General features: G+C 45.0%; 1 protein-coding gene across 4 annotated transcripts in view; it reads left to right on the forward strand.

The window, feature by feature from the left end:
- Positions 1-16,983, forward strand: part of DNAH8 (dynein axonemal heavy chain 8) — a 491,368-nt gene that overhangs the window by 51,911 nt on the left and 422,474 nt on the right. For all 4 annotated transcript variants that reach the window (XM_068232705.1, XM_068232706.1, XM_068232709.1 and 1 more), the window contains 3 exons: positions 667-768; positions 10,851-10,985; positions 13,466-13,663. In XM_068232705.1, the coding sequence (XP_068088806.1) occupies positions 667-768; positions 10,851-10,985; positions 13,466-13,663 (435 nt within the window). The remainder of the gene's footprint in view (positions 1-666; positions 769-10,850; positions 10,986-13,465; positions 13,664-16,983) is intronic.

A 16,983-nucleotide genomic window follows, 5' to 3' on the forward strand; every position in this document is an offset into this window, starting at 1 on the left:
CATAATCTAGGGCCCCAGTCAGGAGCATTAAAGGCAATCTGAGGTAAGTGACATATGGAGGTTGATCTATTTATTTAATTAAGCAATGCACATTGCCTGGCTGTTCTGCTGATTCTCTGCCTCCAATACTTTTAGCCATAGACCCTGAACAAGCATGCAGTGAGTGAGTGAAGTGTGACTGGGTTCGTTGAATGCTTTTTTCAGGTGTATGATTTAGACACTACTGATGCATGAAAGATCAGCAGGACAGCTAGGCAACTGATATTTTTTAAAAGGAAATAAATATGGCAGCCTCCATATCCCTTTTAATTCAGGTACTATATACTTTAAAGTGCACATTGCTATAAACTGTCCCACAGTGCACAGTGTACTGCAGCCAAAAAGATCAGCAGGACTGCCAGGCAGCTGGTATATGGTAACCTCTCAAGTTGAGCTTTAAAAAGATGGCCACCACTGGTGTATCCCATAAACACACTTCCCCGATAAGGTGACAAATCAGCTTCTGTGAGAAGATGGAATTAGATTAGATTCTATATTTGTTCTATATTATAAAGGGAACAGATTGGTCACATTGTTGGTGATAAACAGGAGATATGAGTGTTCAGGATGATACTTTCCTGATCACAGAGGAATGACTGTAATAATTGTCTTCTCTAATATTATTAGGTTACAAATCAGATGGTCATGGCCTGCCGTGCATATATGACTAATAGCGGAAAAAACAGCATCTGGGAGCAAGACACAGACACCGTGCTGCAGAGAATTCAGGTGAGGTGCTTTAAAGGGCGCTTGTCACCAAGCAGAATTCACATATAGCTATTTTGATTTATGACACATTTCTTTCTTACATGATAACAAAGGTGAATGGATCCTATGTTAACCAGCAGGATCTGTTCACATTGCTCTGTTAGAACAGATCCATTCCGCATGTTCTGCCACATTGACTGCAAGTTTGGGGAGGCTGTGATAATTCCAGAGCAACGTACACGTCACATTGATCAAAAATGGATGCCAAATAAAAATTCATGGAGCAGTTTTTACAGAGATCAGTTTTTAACCGTCCAGTGTGAGCCGGGCGTAAAACTGTGTTAATAGTGCAAAATGTAATTTCACATCTTACTCCAAAAATCTCAGATGCAGTATTTATAGAGGTGTGATGAGGAATAGCAGTGCCACATCACCTGTCTTGAGAAGAGTTGCTTCAACTGCTTTTAGGTGGAGAATTATTTTCCTAATGCGCTGCAGAAGAGCTTACACTTTTTCCCCTCCTTTACTTCTCTTGCGCATAGCTGTGTACAGCGGCCGGGAACGTAACGGGCATGCACGCTAAGGAAGCACTGCTCGTGCACAAGCCCAGTTAACTGACATTGTGGAAGCTATGCTCCAGATACTCACACAGGATCAATTAATAGCCAATTGGCACCAGGGAGCCGGACCGGAAAATCCCAGATTCGCAATCCATCAGAAGGTATATAAAAGATCTCAGACACTGCCTGGATTTGAAGCAACTGTTTCTTCAAACCCAGGTGGAGTCCTGGAATTTTTGTATACCTTCAGTTGGCTAGCATGATGATCCTTCTGCGACTGCTGTGCACTGCTATGCGGGAGCACACAAGAGCAGGGTATGCAGAGGGCGGGCAGAGCATACGACAAAGGAGGAGGAGCTGTTCTGCTTCCGCTCGACTGACTTCAGTCAGATCAGGTATTGGATGGGCCGGTTAGAGGAACCTACATGTTAGTGTACGCACACCTTTGTTCACCACTTGATGTCTTTGAATTATTAACTTTGGGCTCACCCCAGATGTCCTTTAACGGAAGATACATTTAGAGCAATAAGAAAGAACACGACTGGAGGTGCCCACAGAAAATATAAAACACATAAAAAAACTTTTCAAATGAAGGTAAGTGTGGGCTCACCATTCATGAAATCGCTGATCAGTTTTTCACTTTTCATCAAATAGTGCAAAAAAATACAACACGTTTCACAGCTCCTGGACAGTTCTTCAGGTCAGGTAACATGCTAAAAGGCGCTCAGAGCTTGTTTTCACTACAATTTCATCACTTTACTTTATCTGAAGAGGTGGCCCAAAGCTATGCAATGCGTTGTGTTTTTTGTTCAATATTTGATTAAAAGTCTGAAAACTAATCAGTGATTTCATAAAGGTAAGCCCACACTAGTGTTTTACACAAGGGGGTAAGAGGCATCTAAAATCAATAAAACGTAGTTAGAAAATAACTGAAATATAAATAGAAGAGGTGGCTTACCTCAAAAGATGACACTAGGTTAAAGAAAACATTTTTATTAAATGCTGGCAATGCGTTTCATGGGTGTCTGCCCACTTCCTCAGGCCAATAGCAGTGCCAAGTAAATATAAAGCCCAGCGCCTCTCAAACACATTTCCTTAGAACAGGTATAGAAACTCTTAGGATAGAAGAAATAAGGGTGAAAATTTTGTTACCGATCAGACTTTGTGGTCTGGATTACTGCAGCCTTTTCTAGTTGCACTGTCTCTGTAATGTATCTAATGTTCTTTTCTTTGTCAAGCTTTTTGGACCCAGGGAGATAAGGGCTGCTCCTGCTGTAATAGGGATAAGTTATGCATGCCCCCTTCAAGCCCCCTCCTGGCTCAGTGTGCTATGTTTATTCCTCAGAGACAGCGTCCCTGCTCTCAGTTTCAGCTTGTCTGTGATGCAGTTTGTGAGGCTGGGGGGGGGGGGGGTTGAGCTGCCTGTCACATGCTGAGAAACTGTAAGAATCCCAGACTGGAGTGCAGATAATTCACTATGTTATAAAAACTTGTAGTATACTGTAACAGATAGATAGATAGATAGATAGATAGATAGATACACACATATTAGTGTATGTGTGTATATTATATACATGCAGTACATCACTTCCTGGTTAGCGGCCATGCTTTTTGTCTGTAAACACTGCCTAAAACTGGCGATTAAAAGCCAGGATCGTGGCGGGGAGTGGCAGAATTGGCAAAGAGGGGCCCAGGAGATCACAGTGACTCGATTGGTATGTTTTTTATTGTGCAGATCGGACAGTACAGATCCTCTTTAACCACTTGAGCCTATCTTGACAAATATGTTCGTCCAGATATGCTGTGCTGCTGCGGCTGTCTGAGGCGTGCGATCGCACGCGCTCCCGCCGCCTGCCATTAACCCACAGATCAATGAATGGGAAGATAATTCCCCTGCAGAAAAACCGACGGCCTCTTATCAGGCTGTGAGGAAACGCGGAAAAGCCGCCGCGTGTACTAACGGCAGGACGGCTGAGTCCGCGTCCAGCACAGCGGCTGGCATGCGGAGACGTGCACCTGGCACCACGAGGGAACGCGGAAAAGCCGCCGCTTGTACTGACAGCAATGCGGCTGTTTCCACGTCCAACGCGGCGGTTTGTACGTGGCGGCGTGCGGTTGGTGTGGCTGGGTCTGTTAGTTCACATGGACAACATGGAGAGCTACGTGCGCGCGGCCCAGATGTCAGGACCTTTATACCAGCAGGGGAGGTGTCAGCTGATCAGGAGGATCAGCTGATTCCTGCTGGACTCATGATTGGCTGAGTGGCTGGGGCGGGGCGGCAGACTCCAGCAGCTATATATATACAGCTTGCTTGCCAGTTGCTGGTTGTCTGCCATTGCAAATGCTTTATGTGTTAGCACACAGACCTCAGTCAGATCCCACAGTGTGTTTGAACCAGGAAGGACCTGGGGGTTCACACTGAGCTAGAATACTCTCTCATGTTATGTTATAGACTAGTTCCAGGGTGTTGTGACTACGGACCTCACACCTAAGCCTAGGGAACTGTGTCAATCCTATGTTATGCTATAGACTAGTTCCGGGGTGTTGTGACTACGGACCTCACACCCAAGCCTAGGGAACTGTGTCAATCCTATGTTATGCTATAGACTAGTTCCGGGGTGTTGTGACTACGGACCTCACACCCAAGCCTAGGAAACTGTGTCAATGCTATGTTATGCTATAGACTAGTTCCGGGGTGTTGTGACTACGGACCTCACACCCAAGCCTAGGAAACTGTGTCAATACTATGTTATGCTATAGACTAGTTCCAGGGTGTTGTGACTATGGACCTCACACCCAAGTCTAGGCTACTGTATCATTCTATGTTATTAGACAGACTAGTTCCAGGGTGTTGTGACTACGGACCTCACACCCAAGACTAGCACTGTGTACCTGTATTACCTTGGCCCACCACTAGGGTGTAGAGAGCTAGGATCTCACATCCAGTAAGGGCAAATCTGTTCATATTAGCAGCAGGGCATCCTGCAACCAAGCCTAGGCCCCTCTCCTAGGGAGCCTTTGGCCTAAGGGATTCCCCCACAGTCTGGGGTGAATTCCCTTCTTCTTCCTACCTCCAGTTCCTCTGGCAGTTCTGTCTCAAAGTACTATTGTTATACTGTACACTTATATCTCAGGTGTCCAGAGGTTAGACATACCTGGATTATTGGTGATGCTGCATATCATCCATAATCTGGTGTATATCTGCATTACTGGTGATTCTGCAGATCACTAATAATCAGATTCTCTCTGCGTGTTGACACCAATCGTTACACAGGCCTTTCTGCATTAAAAAAAAGTTTCCCTTAGTCTTTCTAGTTTCTGATAATAAGCTGTGCAGAGGCGCCAAAAGAATAAAAGTATACTAAAAAGTTTAAAATATTCGGGTGGCGGTGGTGGACCGGTCACTCCAAAAAGGACACAAAATTTGTCACTTGAGGAACAGACAATTTAATACTCCACAATTAATTCGCAACACGTTTCACGGGCACAATCCCGCTTCATCAGGCAATAGACATACGGAGTATCACGGCTAGACGTCCAAAACACGCTTGGCATCTCTGTCTAGACAGAGGTGCCAAGCGTGTTTTGGACGTCTAGCCGTGATACTCCGTATGTCTATTGCCTGATGAAGAGGGATTGTGCCCGTGGAACGCGTTGCGAATTAATTGTGGAGTATTAAATTAAATTGTCTGTTCCTCAAGTGACAAATTTCGTGTCCTTTTTGGAGTGAACGGTCCACCACCGCCACCCGAATATTTTAAACTTTTTAGTATACTTTTATTCTTTTGGCGCCTCTGCACAGCTTATTATCAGAGTTTCCACCCTGGTGGAAGGGTGTTATACCCTCTTTTCCTTCTACAGAGAGCGACATCTTATTCCTGAGTGGGGACAGGTCTAATCTCCCCACCTGCCTATACAGTGGTTGCCTGTGTGGTAACCCATGTTTGTGAGTATATTACTTACTTGTCAATTCTACTTCTGGTTCCAATACGTACTACACTATACCGGGCTCTCGGTTTCTTTGGTTTATTTCTAGTTTCTGGAAGCAAGATCTATCACTACCAGTATTTTTTGACTGTGGCCATCTTGTGGCCAAATAGTAAAACTACACCCACATCCATTTTTTATTTAATAAATACATTATTTTACATTTAAAATTAGCTGTTTACCCCCCATGCCAAAAATTACCTAAATAACATTTTTAATAATAAAAAAAAAAAATAGTTACCTAAGGGTCTGAACTTTTTAAATATGCATGTCAAAGGAGTATATTAATATAATTTTTAAATTATACGATTGTAAATAGTGATGGACACAAATTGAAAAAAATGCACCTTTATTTCCAAATAAAATATCGGCGCCATACATTGTGATAGGGACATAATTTAAATGGTGTAATAAGCGGGACAAATGAGCAAATAAAATACACGGGTTTTAATTACGGTAGTGTAATGGATTGCGGAGACACCGCCGCGCGGACTGACAGCGAGGCGGCTGGTTCCGCGTTCAGACCGGCGGTTTCTCCGCAGCAGCATGCGTCTGGTTTGTCTGAGCCTAGCAGTGCACACAGATGGAGAGCTATGTGCGCGTGCGCTAACAGGCAGGCCCTTTATGCCAATAGTAGAGGGATCAGCTGATCAGGACGATCAGCTGATCCCAGCGCAGTAGGTGATTGGCTGAATGGGACTGGGCGGTGCTGAGGAGCGCTCTGCTATATATACTTCTTGCTTGTCAGTTGCTGGTTGTCTGCCGTTGCGAATGCTTATGTGTTAGCACTCAGACCATAGTCAGATCCCACAGTGTGTTAGAACCAGGTGGACCTGGGAATTCACACTTAGCCAGATTACTGTGTTATTACTGTGTTACACTTTAGACCAGTTCCAGGGTGTAGAGACCACGGACCTCATACCCAAGATTAGGGATACTGTGTCATTGCTGTGTTATTCTTTAGACCAGTTCCAGGGTGTAGAGACCACGAACCTCACACCCAAGATTAGGGATACTGTGTTATTGCTGTGTTATTCTTTAGACCAGTTTCAGGGTGTAGAGACCACGGACCTCACACCCAAGATTAGGGATACTGTGTCATTGCTGTGTTATTCTTTAAATCAGTTCCTGAGTGTTGAGACCACGGACCTCACACTCTAGACTAGGCCTCTGCTTGATATCTGTTATGACCTATTACTCTCTTGACCCTTCTCCTGCTCTCTGATTCGGTACCTTCGCATATCTGATTACCTGTTGCCAACCCTGGCTGTCCCTGGTTACCGAATCAGCCTTCTGTCTCTGTACCTTATCTGCTCGTGTGTTGCCGACCCGGCCTGGCCGACCCTTCCACCTGTGACACCCCCCGGTGGGGTGTCCAGTAGTTGCAGGGACTCCCTGTCCCTCAGAGGGACCTCTCTGCAATCCAGTTAGGGACTCTATCCCATAGGAGTCCTTTGACTGCAGTAGAGTCTGACTCCCAGCAGTTCAGGGAGTCACTGGCTCTCTGGTTATCTCTAACCCTAACTAGAAGATACTCGTTATACGGTCTAGGGTCACCTGCTCCTCAGGTGATCCAGGATCATATACGGTTGCACCAACCACTTACACTTCATCAGGTGTCCAGACAGGGGCGTAGCAATAGGGGTTGCAGCGGTAGCGACCGCATCGGGGCCCTTGGGCCAGAGGGGCCCCGAAGGGCCCTCCCTCAACTACAGTATTAGCTCTCTATTGGTCCTGTGCTCATAATAATCACTTCTATAGATACCTTAAATAGTCGTAATTATTAACAAACGGTTCCCCATCCCCTTCTTGCACATCTGACACTGTAGTTGCCATTGGCAGGTTTTGGTGCGCCGTATCAATTGTCACGTATAGAGTGCTTGGGGGGCCCCATTGTAAAAGTTGCATCGGGGCCCACAGCTCCTTAGCTACGCCACTGTGTCCAGAGGTTAGTTATACTTGTATTATCGGTGATTCTGCAAATCATCAATAATCAGGTATATATCTGTACTCTTGGTGATACTGCAGATCACCAATAATCAGATTCTATCTGTGTGCTGACACCGATCGTTACAGGTAGCATGTATTCATTTCAAACTATAATGGCCAAAAACTGAGAAATAATGATATTTTTCCATTTCTTTCTTAATCTTCCTGTTATAATGGATTTACAGTAAAATAATTCTTAGCAAAATGTACAACCCAAAGAAAGCCTAAATTGTTGCGGAAAAAACAAGATATAGATCATTTCAGTGTGATAAGTAGTGATAAAGTTATTGGTGAATGAATGGGAGGTGAACGTTGCTAGGATGCATAAAGTTAACAACACTGTAGGCTGCAGTGGCTAACCTAGTGCCATCTTTTGAAGTAAGCCATCTCTTCCCTTCCAGCAGAAGACCAGGGTTCGAATCTCGATCTTTCTGGTTCAGGAAGCCAGCTCCTACTCAGTAAGGAGACATTGGGTAAAGCTTCCTAACACTGCTACTGCCTATAGAGCATGTCCTAGTGGCTGCGGCTCTGGCGCTTTGAGTCCGCCAGGAGAAAAGCGCAATATAAATCTTCTGTGTCTTCTTGTCTTCCCTTTATATTTTTGTATTTTTTAACAGTTTTATCAATTTTAGGTCCCATTACCCCATTGTATGATTTTATCAGTACATCTATCTTCTCTCCTACAAGAACACCAGATCAGGCTCCATGTGTTTTTCTTGTTTTCCTATCTAGTTTTGAGCAGTAAGACTTTATGCGTTTAAACCATTATTCTTGCAGGGTGTGCAGAAATCCATGCACTGTGCCATAATGCTGCGTTGTGACTCAGTCCCACAAACTCATAAACATCATCTATCTCTTGCACTATAGATATTGTGCCATAGAGATCTTATAGAAGACATGAAAGTGTTCTATACATCTCTGCTACCACAATATGCCACTGAGAGTCTATAAACCTAAGAAACAGTTAAATCAGCTACAAAGTTATTCCATTTTGGAGTTATATGTGGTAACCTGTAATTCTCTAACCCCTGGAAAGCATTTAGAGAGCGTCAGTGACATATTTCACGCTCACATGAAAATTGCTGAACTCTGTTGGAGGCTGAGGTTTAATGAATATTACCAGCCATTACTCCATTGTTAATGCTAGGAATTCTGCTTGTGTTCTGTACTTTTTGTTATATGAATCTGAAAAAAGTGCTGCTTGATAATTGTCTGCAATACACCCAAGTCCTACTTTTTTATTTGCAAGATGACATTTTTGTACTCGTGCTGTACCTTTTAGTGGGCTTTTGTATTACCCAGTTTCTTTGTGAACTACAGCACACTGTGGGTTCACTTTACAGTTAATAAGACTGCTGTTAGAGAATCATCACAGTCCTCTTCTATCACACCCACACCTCTCTCCCACAGCGGTTTCTTGAGATAAGCCCTATGTGTAGCACTCAGTGTTCTTATTGAGACACTAGTTGACCTAAGCCCGTTTAAAAACGAGCTCTAGGTCTGTCACCGCTGCCACGTCAGCGTGCATGCTCTCGCCCCCCCCCCCCCCGCCGCCGGGTGCGCATACACCCACCGTACATGCGCACATGCCCGGCTGGCCCCCTGGTCTTTCCTGCTCCTGTCCCAACGTCTGTCTACATGTGCAGTAGCGCAAACACACGGACACAGGGACAGGATGACGCAGGGACAATTATGTTTTATTACATAGGGTTGACCTAAGCCCATTTAAAAGCGGGCTCTAGGTCTGTCACTGCCGCCACATGTCAGCGCGCATGCGCACACACACGCCCGTCCAGCCCCCTGACCCATCCTGCTCCTGTCCCAACGGCTGTCCGTGCAGAACATGCGCAGTAGCGCAAATGCACGGACACAGGGACAGGATGACTCAGGGACAGTTAGCTTTTATTCAGATAGAGGTCAGCTTCTTAGAGAAGAGGCCAGTTATTATATTTAAAATGTCAGAATCAGCAAGAGTGGGCGAGTAGGGAACTTTAATGCCTTAGTTGGATATATGCAAAGTACATTGATTGTGGAATGGCAAATTCACCCGATGGATGGATAAAAGATTTAATTGCCCATGACTCAACTACTTAATAAAGGAACATAGCCCTTTTATTAACTGGGGAGACTGGAGATTGTGCAGCTTGAATAAGCCCTCCCACAAAGTGTTTTTTTTTATTGTAAAAAGTCATCAGCTTTTTAGCTACTGGTCGGACCTGCAATGCAAGTTAAAGTATAAACCTGGGATCTATCACAAAATAGGCCCCTGATGTTAAAAGATTCAAATGTTAGTGCCTATATCAAATATGTGAACCAACTGTGGAGAGTACTAATCCTAATTAAAGAGTACCTACCTTTAAAATAAAAACGACAGAGCCTGTTATGCTATGACCAACTCTGTCTTAAAAGTACGGTACACCTGTAACAAAAAAAAAGTGCCCCTATGGGGTATTTACCTTGGGAGGGGAAAGCCTCAGGATCCTAATGAGGCTTCCCATTTCCTCTATATCTTTGGGGATCCAGCACTGGTTCTCCAAAAAATTCCCCCGACAAGCTGCACAGGCGAGGCAATATTTACCTTCAGGGATCCAGTGCAGGTGCAGTAGTGGCTTTCTGATGGGCTCCGATGGAAATAGCCAAGCCTGATCAGGTCTGCTGTACTGCACAAGTGCGAGTTGCCTGCGCAGTATAGCGGACCCAATCAGGCTCTGCTATTTTCGCCGGATCCCATCGGAAAGCCACTATTCCGTCTGCGCTGGATCGCAGTAGGTAAACATTTACCTCCCTGGAGTTCGGGGGTTGTAAGCTATGCAGCGGATGGTAGGAGGTGGACATGGGAAGCCTTGTTATGATCCAGAGGAGAGCATCCCCAGGGCCTTTTTTTCTCATTACAGGTGGGGCTGTGGCGGACTAAAATACTTACCTGCCCCAATGTAATCCTTCCAGGCAAGTAATCGCTCCACGCCCCCATCCTTGTAGTATGCTGGCCATTTTTTTCAGAATTGCCACTGAGGATATGGCCACCCCCAACTGAGTTGCTGCGGCTCCACCCCTGCCTTGCCAGCCACTGCCTAATTGGTGGCTGCCGAGCTGGGGGTGGGCCCCAGCAGTGCAGGTGTAATTTTACAAAGCTTTGTCAGTCTTCAGAAACATGGCCTTTAGTGCACAGCCAAGGAGGGTGGCAGACCGTCACCTGTACACCAAAGATGTCAGGACAGGTTAGCATTTATCCGTGCACCTCCCCCCCCCCATGTGTCCTCATTAAGACAGAGCCTGTCATGACACGCTCTGTCATTTTTGCTGCAGGTACTCTTTAAGTGCCAGTTGGGTTCTCAGCCATGGTCATACCAGCAATACGTATTTGTAGTATCACAGATATCCCCAATGAAATAACAAGAGTCTTAGACCAGAATCCTTTCATATAAAAATGTATTCCTGTAGTTATATACAAAGAACATACAAAAAATAACATAGATCCGGATTATGATAAGTATTCAATTAAATTAAAAATCTTTGCATTTATGTGGGTGACATTATTTGTTCTTCTGTGTTTGTTGCACAATTCAGGATTGCATCTTTCTGTTTAACGAGTATCAGAGCAGCTTCCACAAAACGCAGGAATGCTATGTGGATCACCCCTTCGATGTGTCAGAAAAGTACATATTTGGAGAATTTAAAGCATTCTGTAAAAGAATTGAGAAGGTAACCAATGTCATATAGGTGTTACACAGGAAAATCTGTACTTATGTCCCTGAAAGCCCAATTATACAATCAGAGCTACTGCTGTATAAGGATGTGCAATGAGACGCTAATAATTCAGTTTAATGCAGTTTTTATGCAAGTGTATGCAGCTTATAAATGGTTAAATGCAGCAACTGCTGCTCCATCTTCTGTTTTTCATCTATCTAGCTTATATCTATTATTTATCTAACGTCTATCATCTATCTATCATCTATCTAGCTTATATCTATCATTTGGCTACCGTCTATCTATCTATCTATCTATCTATCTATCTATCTATCTATCTAGGTATCTGTCTGTCTGTCTATCTATCTTACTGTACATCAGATGGTTCAGAATACCCGTATATACCTGTGTATAAGCCAACCCGCATATAAGCCAGCCATTAGAAACCAGGAAAAAAGTGATTGACTCTCATGTAATCCTCTCTTCCAGTATAGCCCCTTACCCAGTATAAACAGCTGGATGTGCCCCGAATACTAGGCAGCCACTCTCCTTATAGCTGCAATGGTTCCGCCCGAAATTGATTGATTCTGATGATCGGAAAGTACGTAAAATTTTGCTTTCTATCGGAAGCAGGTTGGGAGTGCATCGCTAGCAGCGTTTAAATCCGCGACAACCAGCCCAAAATATCGACAGTACTTCTACCTGTTCCTTGTCCTCCGGGGTCCAGTGGTTTGACTTCATGCCATGGGTCTCCTCCAACATGTGTCCTCTTCTGTGTCATGTGACACAGATTCAAAATCTGTAGAGCTGCCACCTACATCGCCACTCAAGGAGTCCCCCCATCTATGCTCCCCTCTTACCAGCAGCAGTAGTCTCACCTGTCCGCAGGGTCGTAGCAATAGCCGTAGCAGCCACGGTGGGACCCTGGAGCAATGGGGTCCAGGTGATACTTGATTACTTTTATTAACTGTTTAATGGTCCTCCTCCCTCACTTTAGCTCAGTTCCCATGGACTATAAGCAGTGTAGATTGCATGAGAATGTAAAAAGCCCGGTTAACTCATATCTATAGGGCAGGAGCTGGTGGCATTGTTCAAGAGTGTCTACATCTGATGGCCCCATTAAAGTGTTGCTATGGGGCACCATAATCTCTAGCTCTGCCACTGCCTGCCCGGCTGGCGCATATCATCCCAGGATCCCTGCAGTTTAAACACCGGAGCTCTAGTGTTTGAACTTTACCCTTTGTCACATGACACAGAACAGAAGAGGACACGGAGGAGACCCACGGTGTGGAGTTAAACCACGTCCCAGCCAGACAGGTGACACCACTGCTTCTGGCCAGTGGGCAGCACAGATGGGGGGATTCCTTGAGTGGCGAGGTAGGTGGTGGCTCCACAGATTTTCAATTGATTTCATGCTGAAATCAATTCAAAATATCTGTGTAGTGTGTGGGCAGCTAATAGATCCCTCTCTGATCAGATTCGATCATAGAGTGATCTATCTGATGGGTGATCTAGTGGCCATCTATTAGTGTATGGCCACCTTTAGGAAGTTTTTTTTATTTTTTATTTATCTTCACAATAGTTTATTTCTTTTAAAGAGAACCCGAGGTGGGATTTACTTATGCTAGTGGGGCACAGAGGCTGGTTGTGCACACTAACACCAGCCTCTGTTGCCCCATGGAGTGCCTCCAAGACCCCCCTGCGCGCCGCTATACCCCCCACAGTGCTGGCGACACGCAGCGTGTCGCCAGCACAATGTTTACCTCTCGCCTGTCTGTTAGCGCCGCTCCCCCGCCTCCTCCGTATCGGCGCTACCCGCCCGCGTCCTTTCCCTCCCGCTGTTTGGAGTAAAACTGATAGTAATTTTATCAGTGCTTACGCCACTAGAGTAGTGACCCGCAATACATGGAAAATGCTTGCATTGGTAATGCATGCTGCACAAGCAATGTAACATATGTTGTCGTAGCGATGCAAGCATTATCCATTGCACTGATATCCCAACAAGTGCTACTCTAGTGGTTTTAGTACTGGGAAAATTGTTGTGTGCTATTTGTTTTACCACATGGTAGTGAATAGGCCCGTAAATCTGAATTCAGATGTATAGCTGATCTAAACACTCTCACATCCAAACCATGTTAGACTGGGAGTGTCACTTAGTATGTGCAGATGTGGAAAATAAGCAACAGTTGTTCCTGATCTGTGCAGCTAATGGCTTCTGCAGTACACGGGAATACATGGGCTGAGTGTATTTAAAAGTAGCACAACGCAATGTGCAGATTTCAGATTAGAAAATGAATGCAACTTGAGCCTTCAGTCAGTTTGGAAATTCATAACTGGCTGAAAACTGAAATGTGCTACAGTATTGATGATAAGATTAAAATGCTGAAATATTTGCATAGTCCTGATACATGTTTATAGCAGGGCTGGAATTTATTCTAATGTTTTCATGGTAGATTTACTTACAACAATACATTCAATTTTCTTTTGTTTTATAGATAGCAGAAGTTTTGACTGTTACCCAGAACTATTCACTTTTAAATCGCTGTGCCAACGAAGGACTAGATGCTTTAAATGTGAAAATAAAACATATTTTTGAAACTATTAGAAAGAAACCTTATGATATTTTGGACTTCAGGAAGACAGAGTTTGATGAAGATTTTGCAGACTTCACGGTGAAGATGCAAGGTTTGGAGGTGAGCAGAAACATTTCTTAAAGGATACCTGAGGTGACATGTGACATGATCAGAATCCGCTTTATTCGCCAAGTGCGACAGGTGCCGCACCCGGAATTATTTGTGGACACATGGCAGACATGGATGGTAGTGCGTGTTAATAGCATCAGTAGTAGCTACATAGGAATGCAACAGTATGACAACAACAGTATAGGAATACAACAAAGGAATACAACAGTTAACAGCGACAATATAACAACAACAACATTGATAGTATCAGTAACAAAGCATAGTGTGGCTGAACAGCCCCATTGTGCCAGAGTAGCGTGATATGATTGTAACACGTGGAACAGTGTGGACTACAGGCATGCACGCATGCTCTCATTCGTTGAGTAGGAGAACTGCCTGGGGGAAGAAGGTGTTTCTGTGCCTGGTGGTTTTGGTGGGAATGGTCCTGTAGCGGCGGCCTGAGGGCAGGGGGTCGAAGAAGCCACTGCCAGGGTGGGATTGGTCGTCAGTAATCCTGTTGGCCCTGGACCTCATTCTGGATGTGTGGAGGAGGTCCAGGGGAGGCAGAGGTGACCCGATGATCTTCTCAGCGGTGCTGATTACCCTCTGAAGTTTGTGCTTGTCCTTTGTATTTGCCCCCGAGCACCAGACAATGATGGAGGAGCAGAGGACAGACTCAATGGTGGCCGTGTAGAAGCTAGTCATTAGCTCCCGCGACATTCCAAACTTCCTCAGCTGCCTTAAGAAGAACAGTCTCTGCTGGGCTTTTTTTTGAGTTACGGAGGTGTTCACATCCCACCTTAAGTTCTCAGTGATGGTGATGCCAAGGAACCGTGTGCTGTGTACTCTGGAGACCTCAGTGCCATCAATGTAGACTGGTGGGGAGATGGGGCATTCCTTCTGAAGTCCACAATCAGTTCCACAGTTTTTGCTGCGTTTAGTACCAGTCTGTTGTCCATGCACCACCTGAGGATCCGCTCAATGAGACCTAGGATGGTGGTATCATCCGCAAACTTGATGACCTTGACAGAGTCAGCGGATGATGTACAGCTGTTTGTGTACAGGGAAAAAAGAATTGGGGACAGCACACACCCTTGCGGGGCCCCCGTGTTGGTAGTTCTGACTCCAGAGGAGCAGCCGCCGATTCTCACTAGTTGTGTCCTGTTGGTGAGTAAGTCCTTGATCCAGGTGCAGAGAGAGAGGTCCACACCGAGTCGTGCCAGGTTGTCATGCAGAATGTTCGGACAGATCGTGTTAAAAGCGGAACTGTAGTCCAGGGGCAGGATTCTGGCATAGGTGCTGGATTTGTCCAGATGAGCCATGATGAGTGCTAGACTGATATTAATGGCATCCTCCACGGACCGGTTGGCCCTGTAAGCGAATTGCAGGGGATCTTTTAAGGTGGCTGTGTGTCCCTTCAGATAGGTGAGAACCAGTCTTTCAAAGGTCTTCATGATGATTGGAGTTAGAGCAACAGGTCTGTAGTTATTCAGATCAGTGGCTCCTGGTTTCTTGGGGACTGGGATGATGTCTGATTTTTTGAAGCAGGAGGGGACCTTGCCTAGCGTCAGGGATTTGCTGAAGATGGAGGTGAGGATCGGGGCTAGCTGGCTTGCACATGTCTTCAGGCAAGTTGGAGATATGCCGTCCAGGCCTGAAGCTTTCCTGGTGTTGAGCTTCCGGAGGTGTCGTAAGACATCCGCCTCCTGGGCTATCCTCAGTGCCAGGGGGACACTAGCAGCGTGGGGAGATGAAGTGGGAGGAGACTCCCTTGGAGAAGAGATAGACATGGGTATGTACAGTGCCTAGCACACAAATAACTATGGTGCGTTCCTTTTTTTCTTTCTCTGTCTGAAAGAGTTAAATATCAGGTATGCACATGGCTGACTCAGTCCTGACTCAGACAGAAATTGAGTACAGTGTGACCCTCACTGATAAGAAATTCCAACTATAAAACACTTTCCTAGCAGAAAATGGCTTCTGAGAGCAGGAAAAAGGTAAAAAGGGTCAATAGTTCATAGATTTTAGCTCTGGCATACTGCAATGAATTTATCATTGAGCAAAAACAATAAAACAGTTGAAACTTAAAAAGTAGATTTAAACATAAAATAAAACAGTGGAATATGTTAAAAAATAATTTTTAGGAGAAGGAAGATGGATACAATCGTTTATTTCATTAGTTTATTTTCGCCTCGGGTGTCATGTAAAGGACAACTATGAAAGAAACTGTCCTTCTGTACCTACAGAGCTTTTAGCCAGCAACAATAGAAAGTTTTTCAGAGGTCTCTCGTAACAGCCTGTGTGAAAAAAAATTGTGTTGGTGTCAGCCTAGAGGCTAGAACTAAACGATGTAGATAGGTTCCACTTCTCTGTCACTATTCACAGATGAATGATTTGCGGTTTGTTTCTGCACTGCCCACACACACACACTACTTTCTCAGATCATATTAGAACAGCTGATGGATTTGTCAGCTACAGAGAAAGGATCTGAAGAGGAGAACCTGTACTTTATTCTTGTTCTTGCATGCTCCCCCTTCCCATTCAAAAAGAGCTCTTCCTGTCTGTAAACTGTTTACTTTATACTGCTAGGCAGAGAGAGACACACACAGGATCAGGCACACAGAGCTGCAGCTGATGAGTTATTTACACACCTATTTGAAACTATATTTCTGCTTTCTATCATTCTGAACATTTTCCTCACAGGATTACAGCCAGTGAAGATTGTTTCTGAATGCTGGATGTGCTGGACACAGTCCTCCATAGTAATGCACACAGTGAAAAATCTATATATATAATAGACTAAGTGCCTCAACCTTCAAACAAGAAGAAAAAGTACTTTGCATGAGAAAATTTATGCGTGCTCAAACACCAAGTTTAAGGCCTCTTTTCCACGGACTGTTGAGCTGTGTGCTCAGCAAGCAGTTACCAGGCAGCAGTGAGCAGATACCAGGCAGCAACAAGCAGTTACCAGGCAGCAGCAAGCAGTTACCAGGCAGCAGTGAGCAGATACCAGGCAGCAACAAGCGGTTACCAGGCAGCAGCAAGCAGTTACCAGGCAGCAGTGAGCAGATACCAGGCAGCAACAAGCAGTTACCAGGCAGCAACAAGCAGTTACCAGGCAGCAACAAGCAGTTACCAGGCAGCAACAAGCAGTTACCAGGCAGCAGCAAGCAGTTACCAGGCAGCAGCGAGCAGTTACCAGGCAGCAATGAGCAGTTACCAGGCAGCAGTGAGCAGATACCAGGCAGCAGCGAGCAGATACCAGGCAGCAGCAAGCAGTTACCAGGCAGCAGCAAGCAGTTACCAGGCAGCAGCAAACAGTTACCAGGCAG

The sequence above is a fragment of the Hyperolius riggenbachi genome, chromosome 4 (genome assembly GCF_040937935.1).
Source record: "Hyperolius riggenbachi isolate aHypRig1 chromosome 4, aHypRig1.pri, whole genome shotgun sequence".
Lineage (NCBI taxonomy): Eukaryota > Metazoa > Chordata > Amphibia > Anura > Hyperoliidae > Hyperolius > Hyperolius riggenbachi.